The sequence below is a fragment of the Archocentrus centrarchus genome, chromosome 12 (assembly GCF_007364275.1).
Source record: "Archocentrus centrarchus isolate MPI-CPG fArcCen1 chromosome 12, fArcCen1, whole genome shotgun sequence".
NCBI classification, from domain to species: domain Eukaryota; kingdom Metazoa; phylum Chordata; class Actinopteri; order Cichliformes; family Cichlidae; genus Archocentrus; species Archocentrus centrarchus.
The window spans coordinates 25,899,116-25,924,060 of record NC_044357.1 but is presented as its reverse complement, the minus strand read 5'-3'; the positions used below and the strand labels follow the sequence as shown (position 1 = coordinate 25,924,060).

General features: G+C 46.0%; 1 protein-coding gene, 1 long non-coding RNA gene and 1 pseudogene across 2 annotated transcripts; 2 read left to right on the top strand and 1 right to left on the bottom strand.

The window, feature by feature from the left end:
- The first annotated feature begins 589 nt into the window (after nt 1-589).
- On the top strand, nt 590-10,280 carry LOC115789783 (protein asteroid homolog 1-like; annotated as a pseudogene).
- Nucleotides 10,281-11,283: 1,003 nt separating this feature from the next.
- Nucleotides 11,284-20,127, bottom strand: slc25a46 (solute carrier family 25 member 46). Its single transcript, XM_030743138.1, has 8 exons — nt 19,704-20,127; nt 16,415-16,457; nt 15,678-15,735; nt 15,446-15,523; nt 13,130-13,230; nt 12,951-13,007; nt 12,802-12,859; nt 11,284-12,324 (listed from the first exon to the last, which is right to left on the bottom strand). Exons 1-8 carry the CDS (start codon nt 19,966-19,968, stop codon nt 11,728-11,730), a joined length of 1,257 nt encoding a protein of 418 aa, XP_030598998.1. The 5' UTR covers nt 19,969-20,127; the 3' UTR covers nt 11,284-11,727.
- A 92-nt stretch (nt 20,128-20,219) lies between these two features.
- LOC115789638 (uncharacterized) lies at nt 20,220-24,058 on the top strand. The gene is made up of 4 exons (XR_004020710.1): nt 20,220-20,799; nt 22,604-22,790; nt 22,967-23,108; nt 23,942-24,058. It is a non-coding gene; the product is annotated as an uncharacterized LOC115789638 (long non-coding RNA).
- Nucleotides 24,059-24,945: the final 887 nt, after the last annotated feature.

Below are 24,945 nucleotides of genomic sequence, written 5' to 3'. Positions count from 1 at the left end.
GCTGACAGCCACTTTATGAAGGAGGAAATGAATGGGAGTGTCAGACAGGTGGTTCAGGTGCAGCAGGAGGGGCGGAGTCAGAGAGGCTCAGAGTTTGTTGACTGAAACCTGTTCCAGGAAGAAAATCAGACGTAGCTAACAACTCTGAGTATGCTAACCCTCACATGATGGAAAGAGGGAAGAGCGTTAGCTTCAATGCTAACTCAGTTACCATGGTAACAAACTCAGAGTTTCTCTGGGAATCACGGTGGGGGGGGGGGGCAGAATGAACTGTAACTGTAACTACAATGAAAACTAAATTCTATAACAGAAAACCTGAAGACCAAACTGAGACTGTGAGCATGAAGAGACCCCGACTTTAAATCAAAGGTCTGGCTCCTCAGAGCGACGGTAAAAGCACGCCGGGCCACAGAACGAAACTAAAGGAAACATCCTCGGTATGTTAGGATGAGTTACAGCAGGTGAGACGGGTTCTGTGAGCCTCTGTTTGTTTCATTTATTTTCTCTGCTACATTATTAAATTACCACAGAGAGACGGAGACATCAACACCATAACCACCGCTCACCTTCATCCACCCTTTAAGGTATCATGGGGATTTTACAGCTACAGAAACTGATCAATGATTTATCGCTCTATGAAGAGGTTAACATAGGAAAAACAGGGATTATCGTTGACGGTAATGCACTGTACTATTCTTTATATTATAAGTCTGATCCGAAGCTGGACCAGCGCTGTGGAGGAGATTATCCTGGATTTAAAGATGAGGTCTGTAAGTTCTTTTAAACTCTGCAGGACTGTGAAGTCACACCGTACGTCATCCTGGGTGGAGGTTCAGGGTCCGAGAAGCAAAAAACTCTTCGTTCACGTCTGAAATGTAAAGTAAAATATGGAAAGAAAATAGCAGAGTCAAAGCCTGGTGACACTTTACCAGAAGGATGTGACGTGTTACCACCACTGGTCAGAGATGTCTTCATAGAAATCTTAAAGGAGAAAGGCATAGCCTTTAAACAGTGTTTAGGAGAGGCAGACCCTGAGGTGGTTTCTGCTGCTAATCTGAATCAGTGTGCTGTGCTGTCCATAGATGCAGATTTCTGCATCTATGATCTCCACAAAGGTTTCCTTCATCTGCACAACTTTGAGTGGAAAAGGAAAGAAGATGGAAACGTTCCTGCTAAGCTCTTCACACGTTCAAAGTTCTGTGAGCATTTCAAACTGGACCCTGCCCTGATGCCGGTCTTTGCTTCAATAGCAGGAAATGATTATTCAAGATTAGGTGAAGATATGTTTGCAAATGAATCATCTTCATCTGGTGATTTCAGGATCGATCGACTGTGCAATACACTCGAATTTTTAAAGGATGTGAATGTGGACGGCCTGGACGACTCGGAGAAGCGAGAACGTGCTCTGAGTGCAGCTTTAAATCATGTTGGTGAAAGTGAGGACAAAACTTTCAAACTGTCCATTCAAAAATATGTTGAACCAGGAAAAACTAGTTCTCAGCTGCCTCTGTGGATGCTTGGAAAGGTTGAGCATGGAGAACTCACCAGCTTCGTCACAAGTGTTGTGGATCAGAAGACAATGATGCTACCTGCTCTTGTGGAGGACTTTTCACAGCCCAGCAGTTACACAGCTGCTTACCACATCAGACAGTATTTCTATGGGCTGTTAATAGGAAATGAGCAGTGCACTGAATACGACAGGGTTAATAAAAGGGATGTGCAACCAATCCTGCCCAATGTGAGCAGTGACAAATGAGAGAAGCTGCAACTACAGCGTCTGAATGAGGTACTGAGGTTAACCATTGAACAGGTGCAGTCATGGGAAAATTTTAGAAGGATTTTATGCTGTCCTGTGAAAAAACACTGCATGATTTCCACCTTCAGCAGCAATAATCTGAAGTCACTGTTTCTGTAGGCCTTAATCTGTCTCTCACACTGTTGTGGAGGAATTTTGACCCACTCTTCTTCACAACCTTGATTCAGTTCAGTGAGGTTTGAGGGAATTAATTCATGCACAGCTCTCTTAAGCTCCTGCCACAGCAGTTCAGTCAGGTTGAGGTCTGGGCTCAGGGACACTGCTGCACTCTCTTTTCTTTTTCAGCCCTTCTGTTGCAGATTTGTTAATGTGATTAGCATCATTGTCCTGCTGTATGACCTGGTTTGGGCGAAGCTTCAGCTGTGGGACAGATGGCCTCACATCTGGCTCTAGATGTACTTAAGATGTAGCACTTGGGTTTTTGCAGGTTCTCTGCAAAGACAAAGTCTCTGATTGTCTGACCTCGGGGTGAATTTGCTGGGAAGTCCATTCTAGTATCCTGGCATTGCGTTAACACACACCTGAATGCTCCAGACCAGCAAACTGACAAAGATTCTGCTTTTATGGAGGTGCTATCACTTCCTGATGATCAGCTAATGAAGTGCATTTAATTAGGAGCACCTGGCTGCTACTCAACTCTTGATTCCTATGGATGTGTGGCGATGGTAAGGTGGATCGATCTGTATTTCAAAATATTCAAAGGACACTAACAGCGAATCTGCTTATAAAACAAAAAGAAACCGACAACGCCACCCTGGGAATTCCACCCAGGGAAATATTCCTTCAACAGATGCCAATTCACCAGCACAAGAAGGACACTCAGGTTCGTTTCACTTACGACAGAGACGTTGTAAGATATAAAACAAAATAATTTATTTCGTTCATAAGAAACAATAAAACAACGATTGCATAAAACAATATAAAAAAATGAACTGGGAGCTGCGGCTTACCCGTGTTGAATGAGGTGCTTGAGGAAGGGCTGAATATCACCACCGCACACGTGAATACTTAATACCCGTCACCAGCACACGCACACACAAAACCTAAGTGCCACACGAAGTCTTAGACAATCAGCCACGGCACACAAAAATAGATCCCGCCACCAGGGGGCACCCAGATATAATCACGGCAGCCGTCAGCTCCTAAATAAAAGAAATAAAACAAATTACAATTTTAATCAACTTTAATAAAAAAAAAAAACATTCATCAGCAAAATAAAAACAAGTCTTCAAATAATAAAAACAGTGTGGGTGAGAAATTACTCACCACACACGCACATTAATAAATTGTAGTTTCCAGAGAACCTCTAGGACCCCACTAAAGTCAGGAAATATTAGATATTTAGGCATAAATTTTTCCGCCAGGCTCTCAGACTTGGTAAGATTAAATCATATCCCCTTATTAAAAACAATAGAGGATGATCTCACACGTTGGAACAGTTTACCTATATCACTCATGGGGAGAGTTGCTGCCATTAAAATGATGGTTTTACCAAAAATTAATTATCTATTTTCATTGATCCCTAATAAACCTACTCTTCCTTGGTTTAAGTCACTAGATTCAAACATCTCAAAATTTTTATGGAAAAACAAACCGTCAAGAATAAGCTTAAAAACTTTACAAAAGCCAAAACACAGTGGAGGTCTAGAATTACCAAACTTTTATTACTATTTCTTAAGCAATAGGTTGCAGTATATTTCAAAGTGGATCAAATCCAATTCATTAGACAACCCATGGCTGGATCTAGAACAGGCGTTTTGTGGAAAAATAAAAATCTCAGATTTACCTTTCATTAGTTCCAGTATTAAACATCATAACTGCTATAAAGTCCTTAGTATAAATACCTCTCTGACAGCCTGGTGGGAATTTTTAAAAATAACTAAGTCTTCACTCATCCCCTGTAAGCTAACACCCATTTGGAACAATCCAGATATTTGTCAGAAAAAGAAAATGCTGAATTTTCCGTTATGGCGTGATAAGGGTATAAATAACTTAGAACATATTATCCAAGATGGAAATTTTATCACGTTCCAAGAACTTATATCAAAATATAGAATTGGCAACGGTAGATTTCTGGAATATCAACAAGTTAAGTCCGTCCTACAGGGAAGATTTAACCTTAATCAATTGAATCTAGAAATGCCTACTTGGGTAACAGAATTTCTTAACCTCTGTACCCCAAAATTGTTATCAAAATTATATAAATTATTAATAAAAACTGATGATTCAGTTTCCCTCCCAATTACAAAATGGGAGCGTGATCTTTCTGTCAACCTGGATCAAAATTTATGGACAGAAATATGTTTAAATATCTTCAAAATGACTAAAAGACCCCAAATACAACTTGTACAATATAAGATTCTCCATAGAACATACTACACTGGACAAAGGATGTTCCAAATGGGCCTTACACACTCAAACATATGCACCCACTGTACAAGCAATTCAGAGGATAATCATCTACACGCTCTGTGGTCTTGTGTACCAGTTCAGAGATTTTGGCAGAGGATTTGTGAAGATCTATCCACATGGTTTAGCTGTCATATCCCAACTTCCCCCAGACTATGCATCTTAGGTGATGTCAGTGAATTAATTATGGAGTTAAATATATCACACATAGTTCTTACTGCCTTGTGCATCGCTAAGAAGATGATCCTCATGAACTGGAAGACAAAAAATAAACTATGTATTACTCAGTACAGAAATTTATTAGTAGATCATGTTAGTTTAGAGAGAATGTCTGCTTCTTCTAAAAACAAATTGGAGGAATTTGACTCTCTTTGGTTCCCACTGCTCAGCTCCATTACTTAGTGGGGGTGGTGGGCTGCGGGCTCTGCTCCTGATGTGCTTTGTGGGGGGGTGGGTGGGGACTCCGGAGGCCTAGGTAGCTGGTAGCCTCCTGAGACTGGAGTCCTGGGGCGACCTTCTGGTGATGTCTGTGTGCCTGTCCTGGTTGATGGTGGTGGGGGCTTGGATGGTGCTGCCTTCGGTCCTGGGGTGTGGGCGGGGTGCTTGGGGGGGTGGTGCCGGCCCTCGGTCGGTTGGCTGGTCTTCCCTGTATGGCTTGGGGGCTGGGGTCTGGGGCCCCGGCACTGGGGCCGCGCCGGCTCCCGGGGGGCCCCCCCCTGGCGCGGGGGGGGCCTCTGCTGTCCCGGCCGCGCCGCCGGGTGGGGTGGGTTGGCCTGACGTCGGGATGTCCGGTCTACGCTTTTGGGGCCCTGGGGTGCCTGCATTGCAGGGGGGTGGGGTGGGGGATGGGGCCGCGGTGGGGTGGTTGGGGGGGACTGGGCACTGCATTTCCATGCCCAGGCCAGTATGTCCTGTCGCCTGTTTGTGTCTATTGTTGAGTGAATGGGCATCTAGGGGGAGCGGGCCGCCCTCTGCGGTGGGGGCGAGGGCGCCAGCCTCGGGTGCTGCAGTGCTCCGGGATGCTGTCACCGCGGCCCCGGGCTCACCTCCCCCTGCCCTGTGCTGGGGTGTGGGAGGTCGGGGTGCCTATTGAGCCAGCGGCCAGCTGGCTCTCTTCTTCCAGGATTCTTCCTGGTCATATGCCCCCCCCCCCCTCCCCCTCCCCATACACAAACACACACACACACACACACAGAATACACATCACTCACAGATGTAGGATGGAGAGGCCACGTGGAGAGCTGCACCACCACTTGCCTCTCCGTTTTAATTGCACTTTAGTCATTATAACTCACAACACATACACACTTACAACCTGATACACATAGGACCTTTGGGGCAGGCATGTTACTCAGAGGTTGATGAGATGGGCCGCTGAGGCGGCCCCACTCGGATCCTCGTCACTGTCTGTCTCCAAATTTTATTTGCACTTTAGACATGGAGGGTTTTGGGGGGGCAGTGTGGGCAAGCGCTGACGACCAACAGTTGGCGCTTGTGGCATAACTGTCCCCTCAATTTTAACTGCACCCTATACACCTCATTCACTCACAAACATTAACACATAGACCTACAAGTTGGGGAGGAGGAGGGGTGGATGGGTCATCTTACACCCCGATTTCTTGCGTCTCGCCCTGGGTAGGGGGCGGGTGGTTCCTTGGGGACCGGGCTGGTGGCGGCCTGGGGTCGCTGTTGGCCCTGGGGTGGTTTCCACTTGCCCCGCCTTCAGAGGGTGGGTAGCTATGGATGAATGTGTGTCTTTGTGTATTTGTCACCGTCTCCGTGAGTATGGGTGGGTGAGTGAATGTGTATGTATGGCATATCTGTGTGTGGGTAAGTATGTATGGGCATGTATGAGTATCTGTGTATAAATGTGTACACGGGTGTCTGGGTGTGTTTGTATGTATGGCTGGACCTGGGTCTGGGCCTTGTGCCTTGCCTCCTGGCCGCTCCTTGCTGGTTGCCTCCTCCCCCCTACCCCCCTGGGATGGGGGTGCCTCGGGGTTCCTGGGTGGGGCTGGGTGTTCTGGCGTGGGTGCTGGCCTGCCCCCCTTGGGGGTGCGGTGCGGGGCTGCGTTGGCTTCTTCGGCGTGGGGGGGGGCTCTGTGGAGGGTCGGGCGGTCCGTGGGTGCCGTGGGCCCGGGGGCCCTGCCGCCGGCCAGTGCAGGGGGCTGGCCGCTGGGGGGGGGCTGGCTTCTCATCGCCTTGGGTTCCCTGGAGCCCTCGCTCCTCGACTGGGGGGGCTCCGTCTGAGACCACCCTCTCCCGTCTGCTGGGGTAGGTGTGCGGTTGTCTTTGGACTGAGTGGCCGGGGGTCTTCCTGGCTCTTGGTGGGCTGCTGGTGGCCTGGGTTTCCGGGGGCTTTCCGTACCTGCCTCTGGCTTCTGATGGGTGGAGCTGCAGCGTTTTGCCCTCATTGGTAAGTACGTTCCATGACACAGACACAAACATGACACAGACACAAACACCCACTCAATCACAACTCAACAAAATTGTTGGTGTGCGTAACATGCTTTGTTAGTTTTGTTTTTCACACACAAATTTATTTTTGCAAGTATTGATAGTATTTTTTTATATGTTAAAGTGATGAAGTATCTGATTAATAGACTTGTGCTCTTTCCCCTTTTCTTCTCTTTATTTTCCTCTTCTTCAGCCTGTCAGCTCTGGCTGTTACATAGTATGTGGAAAAATAACTCAGATAAATAAAATAAAGGGTTAAAACATCAACAAGAAGAGCCTATTGAGAACCTATAGAGCTCATCTTGAAATAGCAAATATGTTTGGCACAACAACGCATTCAGATCACAGTTCTGCTTGCAAGATCTACCAGACATGACAGGCTTAAAAAAAAAAAAAAATAGAGAGGGTGTCTGTCTCCTGAATCCAAGCTGGGAGCTGGTTGTTGTTGGGTGGCTGTAGCTCAGGAGGTAGAGCAGGTCACCTACTGATCGGAAGGTCGGTAGTTCGTTTCCTGGCTGCTCTGGACTACATGCCAAAGTATCCTGGGGCAAGATACTGAACCCCAAGTTGCTCTCCGATACAAGCATCAAAGTATAAATGTTAGACAATAAAAGCACTTAGCTTAGTTACTCATGGAAGTGCTCGTATGAATGGGCCTGAAAGCAGATCTGAACATAAGATTACCTCCTAGGGTGTCCTGGTGCCATGTGAACTTCTGGACATCCTTATGTTCAAACATGGTGTTCATTATGGAGAAACTGTGGTTTGCATAGAAGTCCAATTACAAAACACCATTTGGGTTCAGATCGGGCAGGGCCAGAGCCCAGGCCATGCGTTGAGGTGAACCCAACTACATCTAGCCAATATCGCTCACCTTCACACACTAGCTCAGGCTCCTTCCCCACCATGTGACATTCCATGTCCCAATAGCCAGTCTTGACAGCCGGGGATCAAAACTGCATTTTGACTAGACAAAACTACATTTTGACTATCCAGAATTACATTGCAATTGCAATTACATTCTGACTGATAAGAATAATAATTCAAGATATCTTCAATTACATTTTGATGAGTCAAAATTCCTTTCAAGATATCTCAAATTACGTCACCGGATTCGTCATTTCACGGGTCACACAAACGTAATTACAATTTAAGATATCTCAAACGTAATTATGACTAGTCGAAATTACGTTTTAGATATCTGAATTTAACGATTGTCTGAAGGCCCCCTTGTGCTGTACTGAGCTGTCCAAACAATTGCCTGTGTAGAATTTCAGGTGGCTGCGATGGCGCTGGCCGTTATGGACAAAATTGTAATAAAATATAACAATATAGAAAGAGCTCCTCAGTATGGGATATGCGGAGAGCGCGAGAATCGTGTACTTAAAGACTGCTTCAGAAATATGCACAGAATCTCTGATTTTATGGCCGTTTTAACAAACTGCCTCAAACATTACGCCAAAATGCTCCGTAATTCAAGATATCTCAAACGTCATTCTGACTAGTCAGAATGCTAATTTAAGATATCTTAAATAGAAAAGCCGTCTGATTCAAGATATCTGTAATTCATCTGGAGATATCTTAAAAGGCATTTTGACTAGTCAAAATTACAGTTCTAGATATCTCTAATTTAGTTTTGCCTAGTCATTATTTGTCTTCAAGATATCTAGAATTTAATTTGCATTAGTCAAAACTATTTATCGCCTATCTAAAAATACATTTAAGATATCTTGAAATATGGTGTCATTTAAGATATCTTTAATTAGAATTATGACTAGTCAGAATAAAAAACAAGATATCTTGAATTAACTTTATGACTAGTCATAATTTAATTGTAGATATCTGAAATGTGAGTTTCAGATAGTCAGTAATTCATTGAAGATATCTTGAATTGAAGCCGCCAAACAAATGAATGGTAAATCTGACGTCATTTCGACTAGTCAGAATGTAATTAGAGATATCTCAATTTACTAATACGTCTAGTCATAAATCAATTTCAGACATCTGGAATGTAAGTGAGGTGAATCGGATTTTATGTTAAAACGGCCTGCCATACATACATCGGCTCTTCTCTTTCTCCCTGCTGACATTGGTTACATAACTTAGTTCTATCGGAAGGAACGACCAATCACAGGCTAGTTTGGTCTTCCCGGTTTAGAGCAAATTTGTGCATCTGTGCGTTTGATTGGATGTTTTCCTAACTTGTCCCGCCCTGTCACAAAATTAAATCAGTTCTGATTGGATGTCGTTGCCGCCAAGTATTTTCGTCTCGTTTTCATTCGTTGACGAAAGTGTCAATTAATTTCATTATTCTTTTATTAGCATATTTTGTTCTCTCCGTGTTTGTCATTAGAGTGGACAAAATATTAGGAACTTTTAAATGTCATCAAAAACGCAGAAAAAAACAATACAATATTTTTACAATGTTTGTCAATATTACGTCGAAAACTGAAAGTGTACAGTTATATAACATGAGCAGAGTTAGGGTTAGTTTGGTTCTGCAGTGATGTCTTTATAGACAGAGTAACAGCTCAATGAAACCTGCAGGCTGCAGCATGTCTGGATTAATGCCCCAACAAGAAGAGAAACTGCTGCTGCGCTCTCGTTCTGTGCCTCTGATTCTTTGTCTTATTTTGTCTGTAGAGGACGAGTTTGAGAGGAGGATGAAAGCTTTAAAGGATGAAGGTATGAGGAGGCAGCTGCAGCCCCCTGTGGCTCATGCTTTCAGCCAGTGGCAGTGCTGCATGAGGCAGAGCCTCCACCTGAACCAGCTGCTGTGTTCCCCTCTCCCAGAGCCTCAGTGTGCTCAGTAAACACCTCGACAATGACGAGCACCACAGACGTTTAACACACTGCATGAACTTTAACTGAGGTTTTCTTCTTTGTCAGACTTTACTGTGGACCTCTCCTTCATCGGCTGGCAGAGGAACACGCGATCGAAGAACTAGAGGACACGCTGACTGGAGAAAAGAAGACGGTATATGTGGATTTAAAGACTATTTGTCATCTACTCGCTAAGAAAAAAACTCTGATTATTGGTGACTCTATTCTTAGAAACGTGAAGCTTGAGATTCCTGCGACCGTACTCAAACACCTTCCAGAGGCCACAGCAGGCGACATCGAAGACCATTTGAAAGGTTTGGCTCAGGAAAAACGCACATTTGATAAGATTATAACTCACGTGGGCCGTAAAGACATCCAGATGCATCAGCTGGAAGTCACTAAATCTAACATCGAGTCAGTGTGTAACTTTGCAAAAACAATGTCATAGTCTGTAGTTTTCTCTGGGCCCCTCCCCAACAGAACCAATGCTGATGTGAGTAGGAGCGTGTTATCCTTCAACCACTGGCTGTCTGAGTGGTGTCCAGAAAACAACGTGGGCTTCATAGATAACTGGAAAACGTTCTGGGTAAAACCTGGGCTTATTGGGAGAGACGGCATCCATCCCACTCTGAAGGGTGCAGCTCTCATTTCCAGAAATCTGTCCCAATTCATCCTGAATCCAGAAAGCAGAGGCGCAGCCCCCAAAAACCCACCCTCATGGAGACTGTCTGCTCCCAGACCACTAACATACCCCCAGCCCCCCACCCCCAAGTGAACCATAAAAAGTAACGAAGAAAAATGTCAAAAAGAAAAAATCCAAGTCCCTCCTAAAAAACTAATAACTGATTCATGTGTTTGCCCACCAACTCAGGAGCATCAAACCTGCCATGCAGCACGTCTCCACCCCCTGAAGGCTCTTACCTAATCATATATCATGATGACATCATATTGCCTAGTCAAGTTTCCTGTATTTCAGGGCTGCACATGTAGCTGCAGGGGGACAAGCCCCTGGACAGCACAGCTCCTGGGATCACTGGGACACACAAACCCCTCCACCACCACAAGGTGGCGTTTCACAGAGGAGCTTTACACCCATACAAGCAGCAGAAATGAGCTTCCTTTGAAGGGTGGCTGGCCTCTCCCTTAGAGAGGGTGAGGAGTGCAGCCATTCAGAGGGGCTCGGAGTAGAGCTGCTGCTCCTCCATACTGAAAGGAGCCAGCTGGGGTGGTTCGAGCTTCTGACTAGGATGCCTCCTGGGTGTATCCCACCAGGAGGAGAGCAGACCCAGGACAAGCTGGACAGATTATCCCTCTCGGCTGGCCTGGGAACACCTTGGGATCCCCCTGGATGAGCTGGAGGAGGTTGGCTGGGGAGAGCTGGGCTTCTCTGCCTGGGCTGCTGCTCCCGCGACCCGGCCAAGCTGAAGAGGATGGATGGATGGAGCACTTTACATGGTTATACTGGTGCCTGTTCGTAGGAGGTCCAGTGCTTGCCCACTGCTCATGATTGAGGTACTCTGTAAATATTGTAGGTCTTTACAATATAACTGTTGTGTTTTGGTGTTATATAAAAAAAATTGAAGTGAATAAGAAAACGGTTCATTCTGCATGAGAAAAGAGTGAGAGCGCTCCACACTGAAGGTGTTAATGACCCCGGAGGAGTTTTTACCCTCAGCTCTGAGGGTTTGACTAAAAACACAGAAATGTTTGATTTTTTTTCTTTGTGAAACAATCTGAAAATGATTCAAAACAATTAAAAACTGTTATGAGAACAAACGTGTTGCACTGACATTTTATTTCACATTTACAGACGGTACAGCAGCTTCAGGCTCACTCGTCTCATCCGATATTGATTCAATCGATCAGAAATAATTTAATCTAAAGCTACACTGAACTTTTTTTTACAACTTTATACAAAAACATTGTTTACATGTTTGTATGTCAGCACTGGGTGACCAATCAGCTGTCACAGCTGAACACAAACACAGGAAGTGATGCTCTGTTTCCATGGTGGCGCACGACCGCCACCACAATTTGTCCAAAAAGCAGGAAGTGACATCACTGGGGAGGAGGCGATACAACACAATCTGGTGGCTCTTAATGGTTGCTAGGTAACAAGGTGGGGGCGGGCAGACTCCGGCGCTGATGTCGTCACATGAACGGTTTTTTTTACAAGCTGAGAAATGTCCCGTTGTCACGACAACAGTCTCTGTGGCAGAGCCCTAGCTGGCCTTGGCGTCCAGCAGCAGCACCCTCAGCAGCGTCCTGGCAGCAGCCAGCAGCGCTCCGTGCAGCGCGTACTGCGCCACCAGCACCCCGAAGCCTCGGTAGAAGCCGGCCCCGCCCTCCTTGCGTCTGATGGCGTGCAGGCAGTCAGAGAAGCCGTCGTACTGCGTGTTGACAGGCAGCACCAGCGGGCTGCCGCCGTTTCCTGTGCTGACCGCTCCGTCGGTGGCATCGATAATGGTGCGTGTGCCCTGCAGGGCTAAGCGATGCAGCACCGTCTCCAGAGGAAACAACACCACGTCGGCCACCAGAGACCCCGCCCAAGATGCCGCCAACTCAGGGAAGTAGGCGTCCAGTGGATTGGAGGGCTCCGCCCGCTGTTTCCTGCTCCGCTGGTGCAGCCACAGCACCGCCCGCTGGATGGAGGCGGCCACGGTGTAACGCAGGATGGCGTGCAGCGCAGCGGGAAGCAGCAAGCACCTGAGGGGAAGCAGACGATGACTGTGAGGAGCGCCGACACCCAGCAGGCGGGCAATACCCTCACGGACGCAGTCCAGCAGGCCGGAGGACGACTCGTCCCGCACGATCTCGCTCTGAGGACAGAGAGGCACACGGGTCCGATCACATGATCAATAACCACAGACATTCAAATAATGACTGAACAGCAGGTCATTTAACAGTGGCTCCTGAGCTTCCTGTCTGTGTGACATCATCATGTCCTCGCTGTTTGTCAGCAAGGCTGATGGCGGCTCGATCGCCCCCAGTCAGAAAATAACGACGCTGCAGGAGCTAACGAGATGGAGAGCCTGACGCTCCGTGAACCAGGCGTGAATGTGCAGCTAATCAGTATCCTAGCTAACGCTAACACGCCACAGCGGCTCATTTCAAACGCTGCTCTCTGATTGGATGCTGTGTGTGATGTAATGAGCAGAGACAGACCGAGGTTCTGGTCCTGAGTGGCAGTGGTAAACCTCGCCATGTGATGCTTACTAACCTCGACAATGCAAGGCCAAAGTCGACAAGCTGCTAAATGACCTGCTGCCATCAGAAAGAGACTAATCAATAATCACCTGCACGGTCTCGATGAGGCTGGCGCAGTAAAATGGAAGAGCAACGACTGCCGTTAACCTGCAGGAGAGGAAGAGGAGGCGGGGTCAGTTTGTATCACAGTGTCTGTTTAAGGGTGGAGGATGAGGAGGAGGAGGTGAAGAAAACTGACCCTTTAAGTAGCAAATGTCCAGCCAGCTGTTTCCAGCTGCACCTGTGAGGAAGCTCCCTGCACACACACAGACAGACACACACACACACACACACACACGCACACACACACGTATTCAGTGATGTCAGAGTGATGTCATACAGTACTGTATTCCAGTGGTACTGCGTGCAGGTGGTTACCGTGGTAGTGGCGTGAACTCGCTGATGATGCCCTCGGCTCCCAGCGTAACGCCATGAACGATGAAGGTGCTGCCCATCCCCTTCCACAGAGCCTTCACACCCTGATCAGCACAGTGTATTGATCACCAATAACAGCACAATCAATAACAATTAACACGCTGAGGCCCGGAGAAGGAACCCGGCCGGGATTCAAAAACATTGTTCTGGTGAGGCGGCACTACTGTTGCTACTTTCCCACCGCCGAGGAGCCGGTGCTCGTCCCAGTGCTGGTTCTGGTTCCAATGAACCGGAGAAACGCTTAAGAACGGGCCCGCGTTCCCACCGTGTTTCTGTGAACTGCTCCTTTACGTATGAGCGTGGGCGGGTCCTCGTCTGGACACGAAGCCGAAGCGCACCAACGTGGGAGAACACGCTCTCCTTTCTGTGCTGCAAATACGTTTTAGGGTCCAAACCAAACTACTGCAGCATCTGTGTGCAGCACAGAGGGAAACACAGACAGAGATTAGAGCAGTGGTTCTCAAATAGTGGGGCGCGCCCCCTTTGGGGGGCGCGGTGCGATACCTGGGGGGGCGCGTGTGACCCTGGGGAACAGGCTTTTTTTTGGGGGGCCGTACTAGTATAAAGTGTAATTGCGCATCCACTACAGTAGGCGGCAGTGGCGCTGTCATTGTTACTTCTGTCACGTTTGCGACAGTGCAACATTTTACGACTTACAAGACAACAGGTTTGCCTTGGTTAGCAGTGTTGAGTCAACAGAAAGCTCCGACTGCGTTCTGCCTATAGCCTCCGTTATTCAACATAACAACCCCCAACATGAAAAAGTTTTTAACAGGGATGAAAAGAAAAGCGGAGAGAGACAAAGATAATGAGACAAAAGAAAGTCACCCGAAAGCTAAGACGAGGAAATACGACGAAGCGTATTTAGCGCTTGGCTTCACTGTCACTACAGTTGGAGAAGAGGAAAGACCGGTGTGTTTGCTGTGTCTAGTTGGTCAAACATGTTTACAGTTTAAACAAGGATTTATTTATTTTTAATTTCAGGCAATGATGCACTTAAAATCTTTTCTGTTGCAGACTTAAAACACGATTTAATAAAGTTATTCTTTGTAAGTTTGACCATATGTCTTTCTTTTTTTCTTTAATGTTAATAAGGATAAAATGTTATGCAGAGATGGATAGTCACAGTGGGGAGTGGGGGGCGCGAATAGTTTTCTTCTTGCTAGGGGGGGCGTAACAGAAAATAATTGAGAAGCACTGGATTAGAGCAAGACGACAAGTACGCACTTTGTGTCCTTTTATCTGTGATATGAACGGATACAAAGCAGCAAGTTCAGCCTTAGAGCCCAACCTAATTCACAGCCGTGAAAATCGCTTCACTTTTCTCATGTAATACACATGTAATATGGTAGAAAACTGGATGTTGAGACAGCAGAGTCACGCCCTTCTGCTGCTTTCGGCACGGGTTCCTGGTTCCAGACCAGCTAGTTTGCAGGGCCGGAGTTGAACCCGTTTTTCGGCTGAGCACCAAGTGCTTCGGCGGTGGGAAACCCGCCTAACGGTTCAAATTAAGACCCTGTACAGGTCGCCAGCCTGTCGCAGGGCCAACACAGAGAAACAGCCGCCCTTTCACACTCACAGTCATGCTCTCAGTCACAACTATGGGCAGTTTAGAGTAGCCAGTTAACCTGACCCCAGTAAGTGCATGTGTTTGGACTGTGGGAAGAAACCCACGCAGACACGGGGAGAACATGCAGACTCCACACAGAGAGAGGGGGAGGGGCCTGGGCCAAGGTGGAATCAAACCCAGACCTTTCAGATGTTATTCTAACTGTGAGGCAGCAGTGCTAACCACTATAATTATTTTATTTTAATAAATTTTGTTTGATTATTAGAATATTTAATATTAGATTCATGGGCAGCACGGTGGCGCAGTGGTTAGCTCTGCTGCCTCACAGTTAGAATACCATCTGAGCACCTTGGCCCAGGCCCCTCCCCCTCTCTCTGTTGGAGTTTGCATGTTCTCCCCGTGTCTGCGTGGGTTTCCTCCCACAGTCCAAACACATGCACTTACTGGGGTCAGGTTAATCGGCTACTCTAAACTGCCCATAGGTGTGACTATGAGTGTGGATGTTGTCTGTCTCTCTCTGTTGGCCCTGTGCCAGGCTGGCGACCTGTACAGGTGTACCTGCCTCTCGCCCTATGACAGCTGGGATAGGCTCCAGCCTTTCAATAATTTTTGGGACCAGTGTTATTCAGAATTGAGTGGTATTAATACATAAATGTTTTAACATTGTGTGTTTGGGTGTGTGCGGTTACCTGAGCCTTGGAGATGCTGTACATGACGGCGACGGCGCTGAATGGAGTCAGGTGGTAACAGCGGGCGTGGTAGTTCACCTGAAGCAAACAGCCAATCAGAGCGCAGCAGCGGAAAGGGGGAAAAAAACTTTAGTGACTGAAAACGAACACACACACAGTAATTTTAATAAAAGTATTTTAATCTAACCTAATGAGCAGTTATTGATCATTTATTGATAAGGTGAGCTCATACCTGGCACTGCCTGCGGAACACGATGCAGGGATGAGAGAGGACGTTCTCTGTGAACAGACTGAACACACACACACACACACACACACACAGTTGCTATAGAAACCTCTGAGCTCCGCCTCGGTTTGACAGACTCGATATTTCAGCCTTTTTTCTTTTAATCAGGGTCAAAGTGTCAGAAAGGACGGCGGCTCTGATGGCGAGCACAGAGTCAGACTCCTCCTCCTTCTACTCTCAGTGATCACTGTCCCCGTGAACACATCGAAATCTCTGCCGCCATTACTGTGTGGTGATTTTTATCGCGGTGAGTCGCTGAAATTTAGCGTGAAGGAGAACAAACATTTCTGACGATGAAAGCTAAAGTTTGAGCTGAACAGAGTGAGAGAAACAGAACACCCGAGCCTGCTGAAGCTCTGAGGAGAGGTCACATGCAGCCACAGCTCTGTTTGCTTTAAGGACAAAGCACCTCCTCCTGTCTGTATATGCAATGATGTCACATACCAACATACGAAACAGGGCCAGGTATCGTTAAGATTTTACCCATACAGGTGTTACACCAACACCTGTATTGCCCTGTCAGCCAATCAGAGAGCTCAGACTGCATTAAACCCGGCAGCGGGCCAGTTTGTGTCACTTCAGTACTGCTGAGTCGGTACATCGCTGCTATTAAACACATGCTGTTCACACAGTGAGTCAGGCTGAGCCGCCCGCTCAGCTTTAATCAGAAAAGATTTCCTCACCTGACGAATCCGACCCCGAAGCCGGCGAATCGATTCAGCTGCTCTGCAACGATAAAAACGAAGACAATGAGCTCACACAGTACAGGAAGTCAATCAATACAATCAATAAACTCGATCGTCTGCAGTCTGATTCTGTCACTCATACAGTGGTGTGAAAAAGTGTTTGCCCCCTGCCTCATTTCCTGTTTTTTTGCATGTTTGTCACACTTAAGTGTTTCGAAACATCAAACCAATTTAAACAATAGTCAAGGACAACACAAGTAAACACAAAATGCAAGTTGTAAATGAAGGTGTTTATTAGTAAAGGTGAAAAAAATCCAAACCATCATGGCCCTGTGTGAAAAAGTGATTGCCCCCTAAACCTAATAACTGGTTGGGCCACCCTTAGCAGCAACAACTGCAACCAAGTGTCTGCGATAACTTGCAATGAGGCTTTTACAGCGTTCTGGAGGAATTGTGGCCCACTCATCTTTGCAGAATTGTCCTAATTCAGTTACATTAGAGGGTTTTCGAGCATGAACGGCCTTTTTAAGGTCATACCACAACATCTCAATAGGATTCAGGTCAGGACTTTGGCTAGGCCACTCCAAAGTCTTCATTTTGTTTTTCTTCAGCCATTCAGTGGTGGACTTGCTGGTGTGTTTAGGATCATTGTCCTGCTGCAGAACCCAAGTACATTTAAGCTTGAGTACACGAACAGATGGTCTGACATTCTCCCTCAGGATCTCTTGGTAGACAGCAGAATTCATAGTTCCATTTATCACAGCAAGTCTTCCAGGTCCTGACGCAGCAAAACAGCCCCAGACCATCACACTACCACCACCATATTTTACTGTTGGTATAATGTTCTTTTTCTGAAATGCAGTGTTCCTTTTACGCCAGATGTAATGGGACACACACCTTCCAAAGAGTTCCACTTTTGTCTCATCGGTCCACAGAATGTTGTCCCAAAAGTCTTGGGGATCATCAAGATGCGTTTTGGAAAAATTGAGACGAGCTTTAATGTTCTTTTTGCTCAGCAGTGGTTTTCTTCTTGGAACTCTGCCATGCAGGCCATTTTTGCTCAGTCTTTTTCTGATGGTGGAGGCATGAACGCTGACCTTAACTGAGGCAAGTGAAGCCTGCAGTTCTTTAGACGTTGTTGTGGGGTCTTTTGTGACCTCTTGGATGAGTCGTCGCTGCGCCCTTGGGGTAATTTTGGGCGGCCGGCCACTCCTGGGAAGGTTCACCACTGCTCCATGTCTTCGCCATTTGTGGATAATGGCTCTCACTGTGGTTCGCTGGATTCCCAAAGCTTTGGAAATGGCTTTATAACCCTTTCCAGACTGATAGATCTCAATTACTTTCTTTCTCAATTGCTCCTGAATTTCTTTGGATCTCAGCATGATGTGTAGCTTTCAAGGATCTTCTGGTGGACCTTACTGTGTCAGGCAGCTCCTATTTAAGTGATGTCTTGATTGGGAACAGGTGTGGCAATAATCAGGCCTAGGTGTGGCTAGGGAAATTGAACTCAGGTGTGAAAAACCACAGTTATAGTATGTTTTAACAAGGGGGGCAATCACTTTTTCACACAGGGCCATGATGGTTTGGATTTTTTTTCACCTTTACTAATAAACACCTTCATTTACAACTTGCATTTTGTGTTTACTTGTGTTGTCCTTGACTATTGTTTAAATTGGTTTGATGTTCCGAAACACTTAAGTGTGACAAACATGCAAAAAAACAGGAAATGAGGCAGGGGGCAAACACTTTTTCACACCACTGTATTTCACCTTTAAAAGTCGCTGTTTTCATTTTGATCTGTTCTCATTTAAAATGAACTCAAACATAATAAACTTCACTCATCTCACAGCTGCTTAAAATTTATGTTTTAAAGCTTTTAAAAAGTTGAATCCTAAGTTTGTTCATAATAATATAAATATTACCAAAGGAACGTGAACAGGATTAAAAGTCTGAGTAATGCAGTAAAAACAGCAAATATAAGACAGCATTAAAGTGTAACAGTTTATCATTATTAATGAATAACTGGATACATTTTAATTGTAGTTTTAGCTTACAGAGTGTTTATGTATTCGCAGTCATGTGGAAAAGACTTCATTGTAATTTTTAAAGTGCTCTTGAGCAGCACTTCTCCAGCTTTCTGAAGGTCAAAGGTTTTATTTGGACATTCCTGCTTCTTCATCCGGTCTGCGTTCCTGACCGAGTTCAAAGGAATGAACTCTGACTTATGAATCATTCAACCACATAAAAGGCCCCGAACACAACCAGTGTTGTGTCTACACAGAACAGACAACTCAGCAAAGAACCAGTTTAAGTTGAGTCTTTGGACCTGAGAGATCATCTGGACCTTCAGCTGATCATCTGCTGTTCACTGAAGCCTCATCAGGGAGGAAAGGCTGAGGTCTGCCACATTACACAACATCTGAACATCAGTGTCAGCAGGTCTGATGGATCCACATTTACTATTTTTGGTTCAAATCATGATCAGTCTGCAGAGAGGAGGTCAGCAGAGGTCCAACAGGGTCTACAAACACCTGTGAAACATGGTGGAGGCTCCGTCGTGGTTTGGACTGCATTTCAGCCGGTGGTGCTGAAGATTCAGTCAAAATGATTAATTCTGAACACAGAAGAACCATCAAGTTTGATCCACCAACAGGAAAGCTTCTGATGGGCAGCGTCAGCAAAACAAAGATCCAAACACACTGCCAAAGCAGTAAAATCAAACACACCGGTGACCACCATCAGTTATGGACTGAGCTCAGACCTCAGCATCACTGTGGGATCATCTGAAGGCAGAAACCTCCAAAGAAGAGCTCTGATGTCCTTCAGGAAGCCTGGAGAACTGTTCCTGAAGACTGCTGAAAGAAGTCAGAGAGCTGCTCAGAGTAAAGGTGGTCACAGCGACCTCTGACCTTGAAGCTCGTTGGACCTGCACGGACTCCGATGCAGCCAAAATAAATTTACATTCATGTTTTTCCCACTTTCTCAACAGAACAAGAAGAAACGAGGCCGAGCCGAGACTTTAGCACACTGCTGTGTTTACTGTTAGCTTCCTGGCTAATATTAGCCTCGTTAGCTGAGATGATTAGCCTCGCGGTTAACTAGCAGCTAGCATGATCAGTTTAATTCAACGTTACTCTTTTAGGTTAGCCTGTGCGCTTCCGGTTAGCATCAGGTCCCACTCAGCCTGGCTGCTGTCATGTTTGACTGACGGGTCACCACAATCTAACGGACCGTCTCTGCGGACGTTAGCCTGCTTTGCTCACTCCTAACGTCCTCAGCGACCTACCGGCGGGGGGCAGGCCGGGCTGTGGAGCTTCCCACCCGCCTGCGGAACCTCCGAGCTCTCCCGGGGCGTCGTCGAACAGGGGTGTCCGCTCTCCGGGGTGCAGGTTGCGGCTGCCGGGGATGTCCGGCGGCGTGGTGACCCAGTGGTGGTGCTGAGGCTCGGCGGGGGCTCCGGCGCTCCGGACCGGGTAGCCCGCTCCATACAGCGGGTCATCCCGGCCGCGGTACCCGAGCCCGTCGAAGCTGTCCGGCCGTCTGGAAGCCATGTGAGGGTCGAAGCGATGACAGGACGCGGGGGGCACTGACACTGATATCCGGCTAACGGAGCTCAGAGGAGTGCATCAAAGTGTGCAAGATCGACCTGATACACCTGATCGACCCGATACACCTGACCCGCAGCAAAACATCCACCTGCCACCCGGATACACTTCTTCTTCTGTACTTCCGGTGGAGTGCTCGTGCTGCTTGTGCCGCCTCCTACAGTCCATCAGGCAGTACTGCACCCTAACCAGACCAAAGCCGGTCTGCGGCTGTCGCTTCGTTCCCTGTTTAAACCGAGCCTACAGTGATGGAGGGTTTGTGTTTTCTGAGCTGGGACCCCTGCTCTGTAGGAGTAGACTGCAGCCAGCCCGGGAGCCTCAGGCTCTGTGTTCGTGTCAGCTGGAGCAAAGACTAAACTGTAACCTCACATTACACTTTTTGGATTGAATGTCGTTTTTGCTCGTGACGAGATGAAGCGGTGTCAGCGAATCACCTGAACCAGGTGATTCATTTCGGGAAGCAGTTGCTGCTTCAGGCGTCATATGTCACGTGATTTGTTTTTTCACCCTGAAGCTTCGAAGCAGCTGTCACAGACAGAAGGTGTTCATTTGTTCATATTTAATGTCATTTTCTTTGTAAATACTGAGAATATAATTTGTTGTATTACTGACATCTGTTGGTGGAATTGTGTATTGCACGGAGACGTGATTATACAGCGAGCGCGTGACTGATTGACGCACGCTATCGGAGTTAGTTTGGATTTGAGCTTGAAAGAGACAAACGGAGGGAATGATACGGGCAGTAACATCTAAATGTTTGGGCAGAAGGCGCACACGGTATGTTTGTGTATTTACTTTGGATGTAAGCTTTATTTTGGTTGTAAATGTTAATTAACAGTTTTGGTTGCTGGCAAAGAAGCTGTGTGACAAAGAAGAGAATAAAAGCTGTTAACATCAGGTGGAGCGTGGCTTTATTCTGCACCTTGAACCCTGGTATAACTGCTCCGAGAGGTTTTCGAGCACGTATGGAAGCTTCAGTTTCACTCACCGTGGGCTGGGATCAGGACTAATGATTTCTAACAGGTTAGCAAGAAAACTAAAACAGGAGTCTTTTAGTTTGAAGGTGAACCTGTTCGGCTTTCTTTGAACAGCCTGAACAAACAAACATGTTCATGTTTTACTGCGATGAACCGTTTTTCACGTCTTTATTAAATGTAACAACAACATAAAGTATTAATAGAGTTTAGACTGCTATTAAAAACAGTAAATAGGCTTTGGTATTAATTTTTTTATATAATTTAAGTATTGTGGTTGAAAGAAACACGTTTCAGTACAAAACAATTCAAAACTGTAATTTATGTATTCGTTAATCTGCTGTTGATTGTAGTGGACATCAGGTCTTGTTTGATCTTGCTGTAATAATGTGTTGTGTGGACATTTTATTTCATGAACATTAAACAGATGAAGGAAACATCTGAAGACTGAAACATTGTTTTAACTTATCACAGCTGATCCAGTGTCACCTGCAGCTGGCTTGTTGCCACCCACAGAAACCCAGGAGCTCCCTGTGGCAGTACAGTAGATTACATCAATGTGCTTCACAGTACAGTAGATTACATCAATGTGCTTCACAGTACAGTAGCAAGTTATACAGGCTGCACACCTGAAACATGATGACACCTCACAGTATTAAAGAAAGCTGTGCTGACAGCAGCAGCTCTCAGGCTCCTTTAGTTCTCCATGGTACGGAAGCCCACGAGGGACACAGGAAAAACAAAGATGCACTTTTGTGAGATAGCAGTAAGCCCTGAGTTATGAATTAAGGATGACTTTTGCTGGCAATCACTCGTCCATCCTTTAAACATGCTGACGCTGTCGTATCAAGATTGACCTCGTGACCTTAAAATAAAGCTTACAGGATCTTGCAAAGTACCTCTTTTCTTTTCTTTGTCGTCTCCGGTGTGATTGCTGGGTCTGAGAAATGTGCTACAACAAAATATTCATCAACCAATGAATAACAAAAATCCAGCCCAGAAGCAATAAATGCATGAATTAGCTCTCTGAGACAGGATGTTTCTAACTTTAGAAATATTGCAAATGCAAAAAAGCGGTCCTGCATATTTGTTTAACATGTGCATTGAAGGAAAAATTAAACAAATATGATAAATAAGATCTGCAGGCCTGACAGTCAGACCTTGGAAAAGACTGCAAGAACATAAAGAAGCTGCTGACAGCCAAAGAGAGGACGAGAAAGAAGAGCGTGAATCCTCCTCTTCCCTCCTCCACAGCCAGGCTCAGCAGATCCCGGGCAGGTACACAACAGGAATCATTACGACTTAAACCGAGGACTCTGAAGGAAAGGATGCTGGAAAAGAACTTCAACTTTACTCAGAAACAAATTAACACGAGTTAGAAATACAGAGATGTTAAAATGAAGCCAACTTTATTTATAAATTTAGTTTTTAGTTTTTTTAATCAGCATTTTTCAGTTTTTACTGACACATTGTTTCTTGCTGTGAATTTAATTTGAAGTGCTCATGAATATAAAACACAGCATAAAAACAAAGATGGAGGTATATTTATGATGCAGCAGGTGGCCTCCTCCTCCTCCTCCACCCTTTTCTGCTCACGTCTCTGGTAGGTAAGGTTGTGAAAACGATCAGCTAGCACTCCACCCTCTGCTGCAAACATCTTCACTTCTGGCTTCATGAAACCGACGTGGCCTCAGACTGTGAGCTGCTCCATCGCTGAGGTGACAGTAAAACCACACAGAAGGTCTTCAAGACAAATTTCAACATCTGCAAGTCACTGCGGTCACCAGGATTCAGGTTTGAGTCCTGATTCTGCTGCTTTTACATTTTCTGTAGATTAAAAATCCAACAAGAACAGCACCCACCACCAGCTTTTTATCCCAACAACATCTGCATCCTTCTCCCTCTTCTGTTTTCTATTCTGACTCTCCATGTGTGTGTGTGTGTGTGTGTGTGTGTGTGTGTGTTTATAGCATGTGTTCTGCAGGCTGTCCTGTAACCAGAGGATGAGGGGTCACCTTTGACAAATGAAACCCCTCCCCCCCCCACGGCTTCCCAGGGTCATGACCAACATGGGCCGAGTCGCCTGGCTCACATTTATGTTGTGGGTAAAAGGTGCGGGTGTGTGACGTCTGTGGCTAGGAAAGACAGGCAGAAAGACGAGAGGGCAGAAAAGCCATTATTATTAGTAGGTCTTTGTTTCCAGTTTGAATACTCAGCGTATGCACGATTATCCTGTCATATGCAAAGAGTAGAACTCAATCGATTTAGTATTTTTAAGGCCAATACCGATATTGATGATTGAAAATGCTGATATTCTGATTATAGACACCTGAATCACAAACAGCTTCCCCAAACATTATTTAGATGGACGGATCTTCTGGGTCAGAAAAATGAAGCCAAAGCTTTAGACCTGCATTCTGTCTGAAGGCCACCAGATGGCGTTAGCTGTGGCTGCAAAAACATTCTGCCTCCAGCTCGGTAAACACTGCTGAGTTTACCCTCCTGAGACGCTGTCCACATATGGGGACATCACATTTTAGTGTTTTATACTCTGTTAAGTCATGTTGTGTTTGTTGTGTTATCCCTTACGAAAATCCACTATGGTTAACTATGGTTTTTTTGCAGTAACTATGGTTGGTTACTGCATAAAAACTATAGTTAACCATTTTCGTAAGGGATGCTATAAAATAATCCCAGTGTCCACATCTGAGGACATCTTTTTTTCCTCACAAAAGTATGTAACAAAATACAGCTTTCTGTTCAAAGACGAAGCTTAGTTTATGTACATATCAGGTCCATCTAATCACAGATATCTAGGAGAAATTGAGAATGCATGTTTTATAAATCTACTGTGTTTCAAAATGGAGGATTACCTGTGGTGTGAAACTGCACTCTTATTGGCAAATGAGCTGTCAATCACAGGTCCTCTCATCACTCATCACCAGGCTTCAGAGACCAGCGGATGATGTCACATCAATCCCAGTCTGTGGTTTCTGCTCCGCCCGGATCAGCTGGGTTTGTTTGTGGGATGCTAACGGGGTCGTTACAGAGCGCCCTCTGCTGGACAAACTCTGCACATCGACACATAATGAGGTTGAAGAGTTTCCTTTTTAAATTTTCATTTATTAGCTGTCATTAACACTCAAATCAATAGATCAGCAGACGATAGCTGATAAAATCAGTCTGTTAATAAATCATTTGGGCTCTTAAGTATATCAGTATTTACCTGGGACCATAATCACAGCCGATAACCACAGCAGATATCATTCATACTGGTGCTGAGTGCAGCACTGTGCCTGCAGCGCCCCCAACAGGAAACATGCTCCCACACCTGCTTCCTTTCACTCCACCTGGATTCTCATTGGCTCCGCCTTTTTTGCTGCTCGCTGTGGGCAGCTCCACCCAAAACTACAGCAGCATCATCTTCAGTACTGTTATCGGCCTTTCTGCCGCTCGGCCTGAATCTTCTATATTTGCACATGTGACCAGTCAGCTTTTCCTGGCCATGGAGCCGCCGGCCGTTTCAAACCTGCATCCCTGTCACAGCTGCTCATGTTGTGGCTGCACACTTTAATGTAGTTTGCAGGGAGTCCAGGCTGCAGACAGGCTGAGGAGTTCAGCCAGCTTTGTTTTAGTGCTTTAAATATGAAGTTTGGCTGTTTCAATTAAATCAACCTCAGTGACTTTATTCGTATTTTTGGGACTTTTTAACTCTTTTGTGTTGTAGTGGGTTAATCTGTGTGCAGTCAGCTCCACTGTACTGTAAAAAGCAGAGAATCTGTTTCCTGTCATGTGCCTCTGACAGACAGCCACAGCTGCCCCGGACCAAAATACCACCGGGGGAACCGACCCAAACAAGGGGACCCACACCCACCACGGCACCCACAGACTACCTCTTACCCCGGTCACACCCCCCACCACTCTGGAGAGGTGGTTCAACCTCTAGAGG

Excerpts from the sequence above, each read along its gene's own strand:
- slc25a46 (XM_030743138.1), bottom strand. The coding sequence starts at position 19,968 with ATGGCTTCCAGACGGCCGGACAGCTTCGACGGGCTCGGGTACCGCGGC. Across the intron at positions 16,458-19,703 it reads GCCCGGCCTGCCCCCCGCCG|AGCAGCTGAATCGATTCGCC; the intron begins GTAGGTCGCTGA and ends TTATCGTTGCAG. Across the intron at positions 13,008-13,129 it reads GAGTTCACGCCACTACCACG|GGAGCTTCCTCACAGGTGCA; the intron begins GTAACCACCTGC and ends GTGTGTGTGCAG.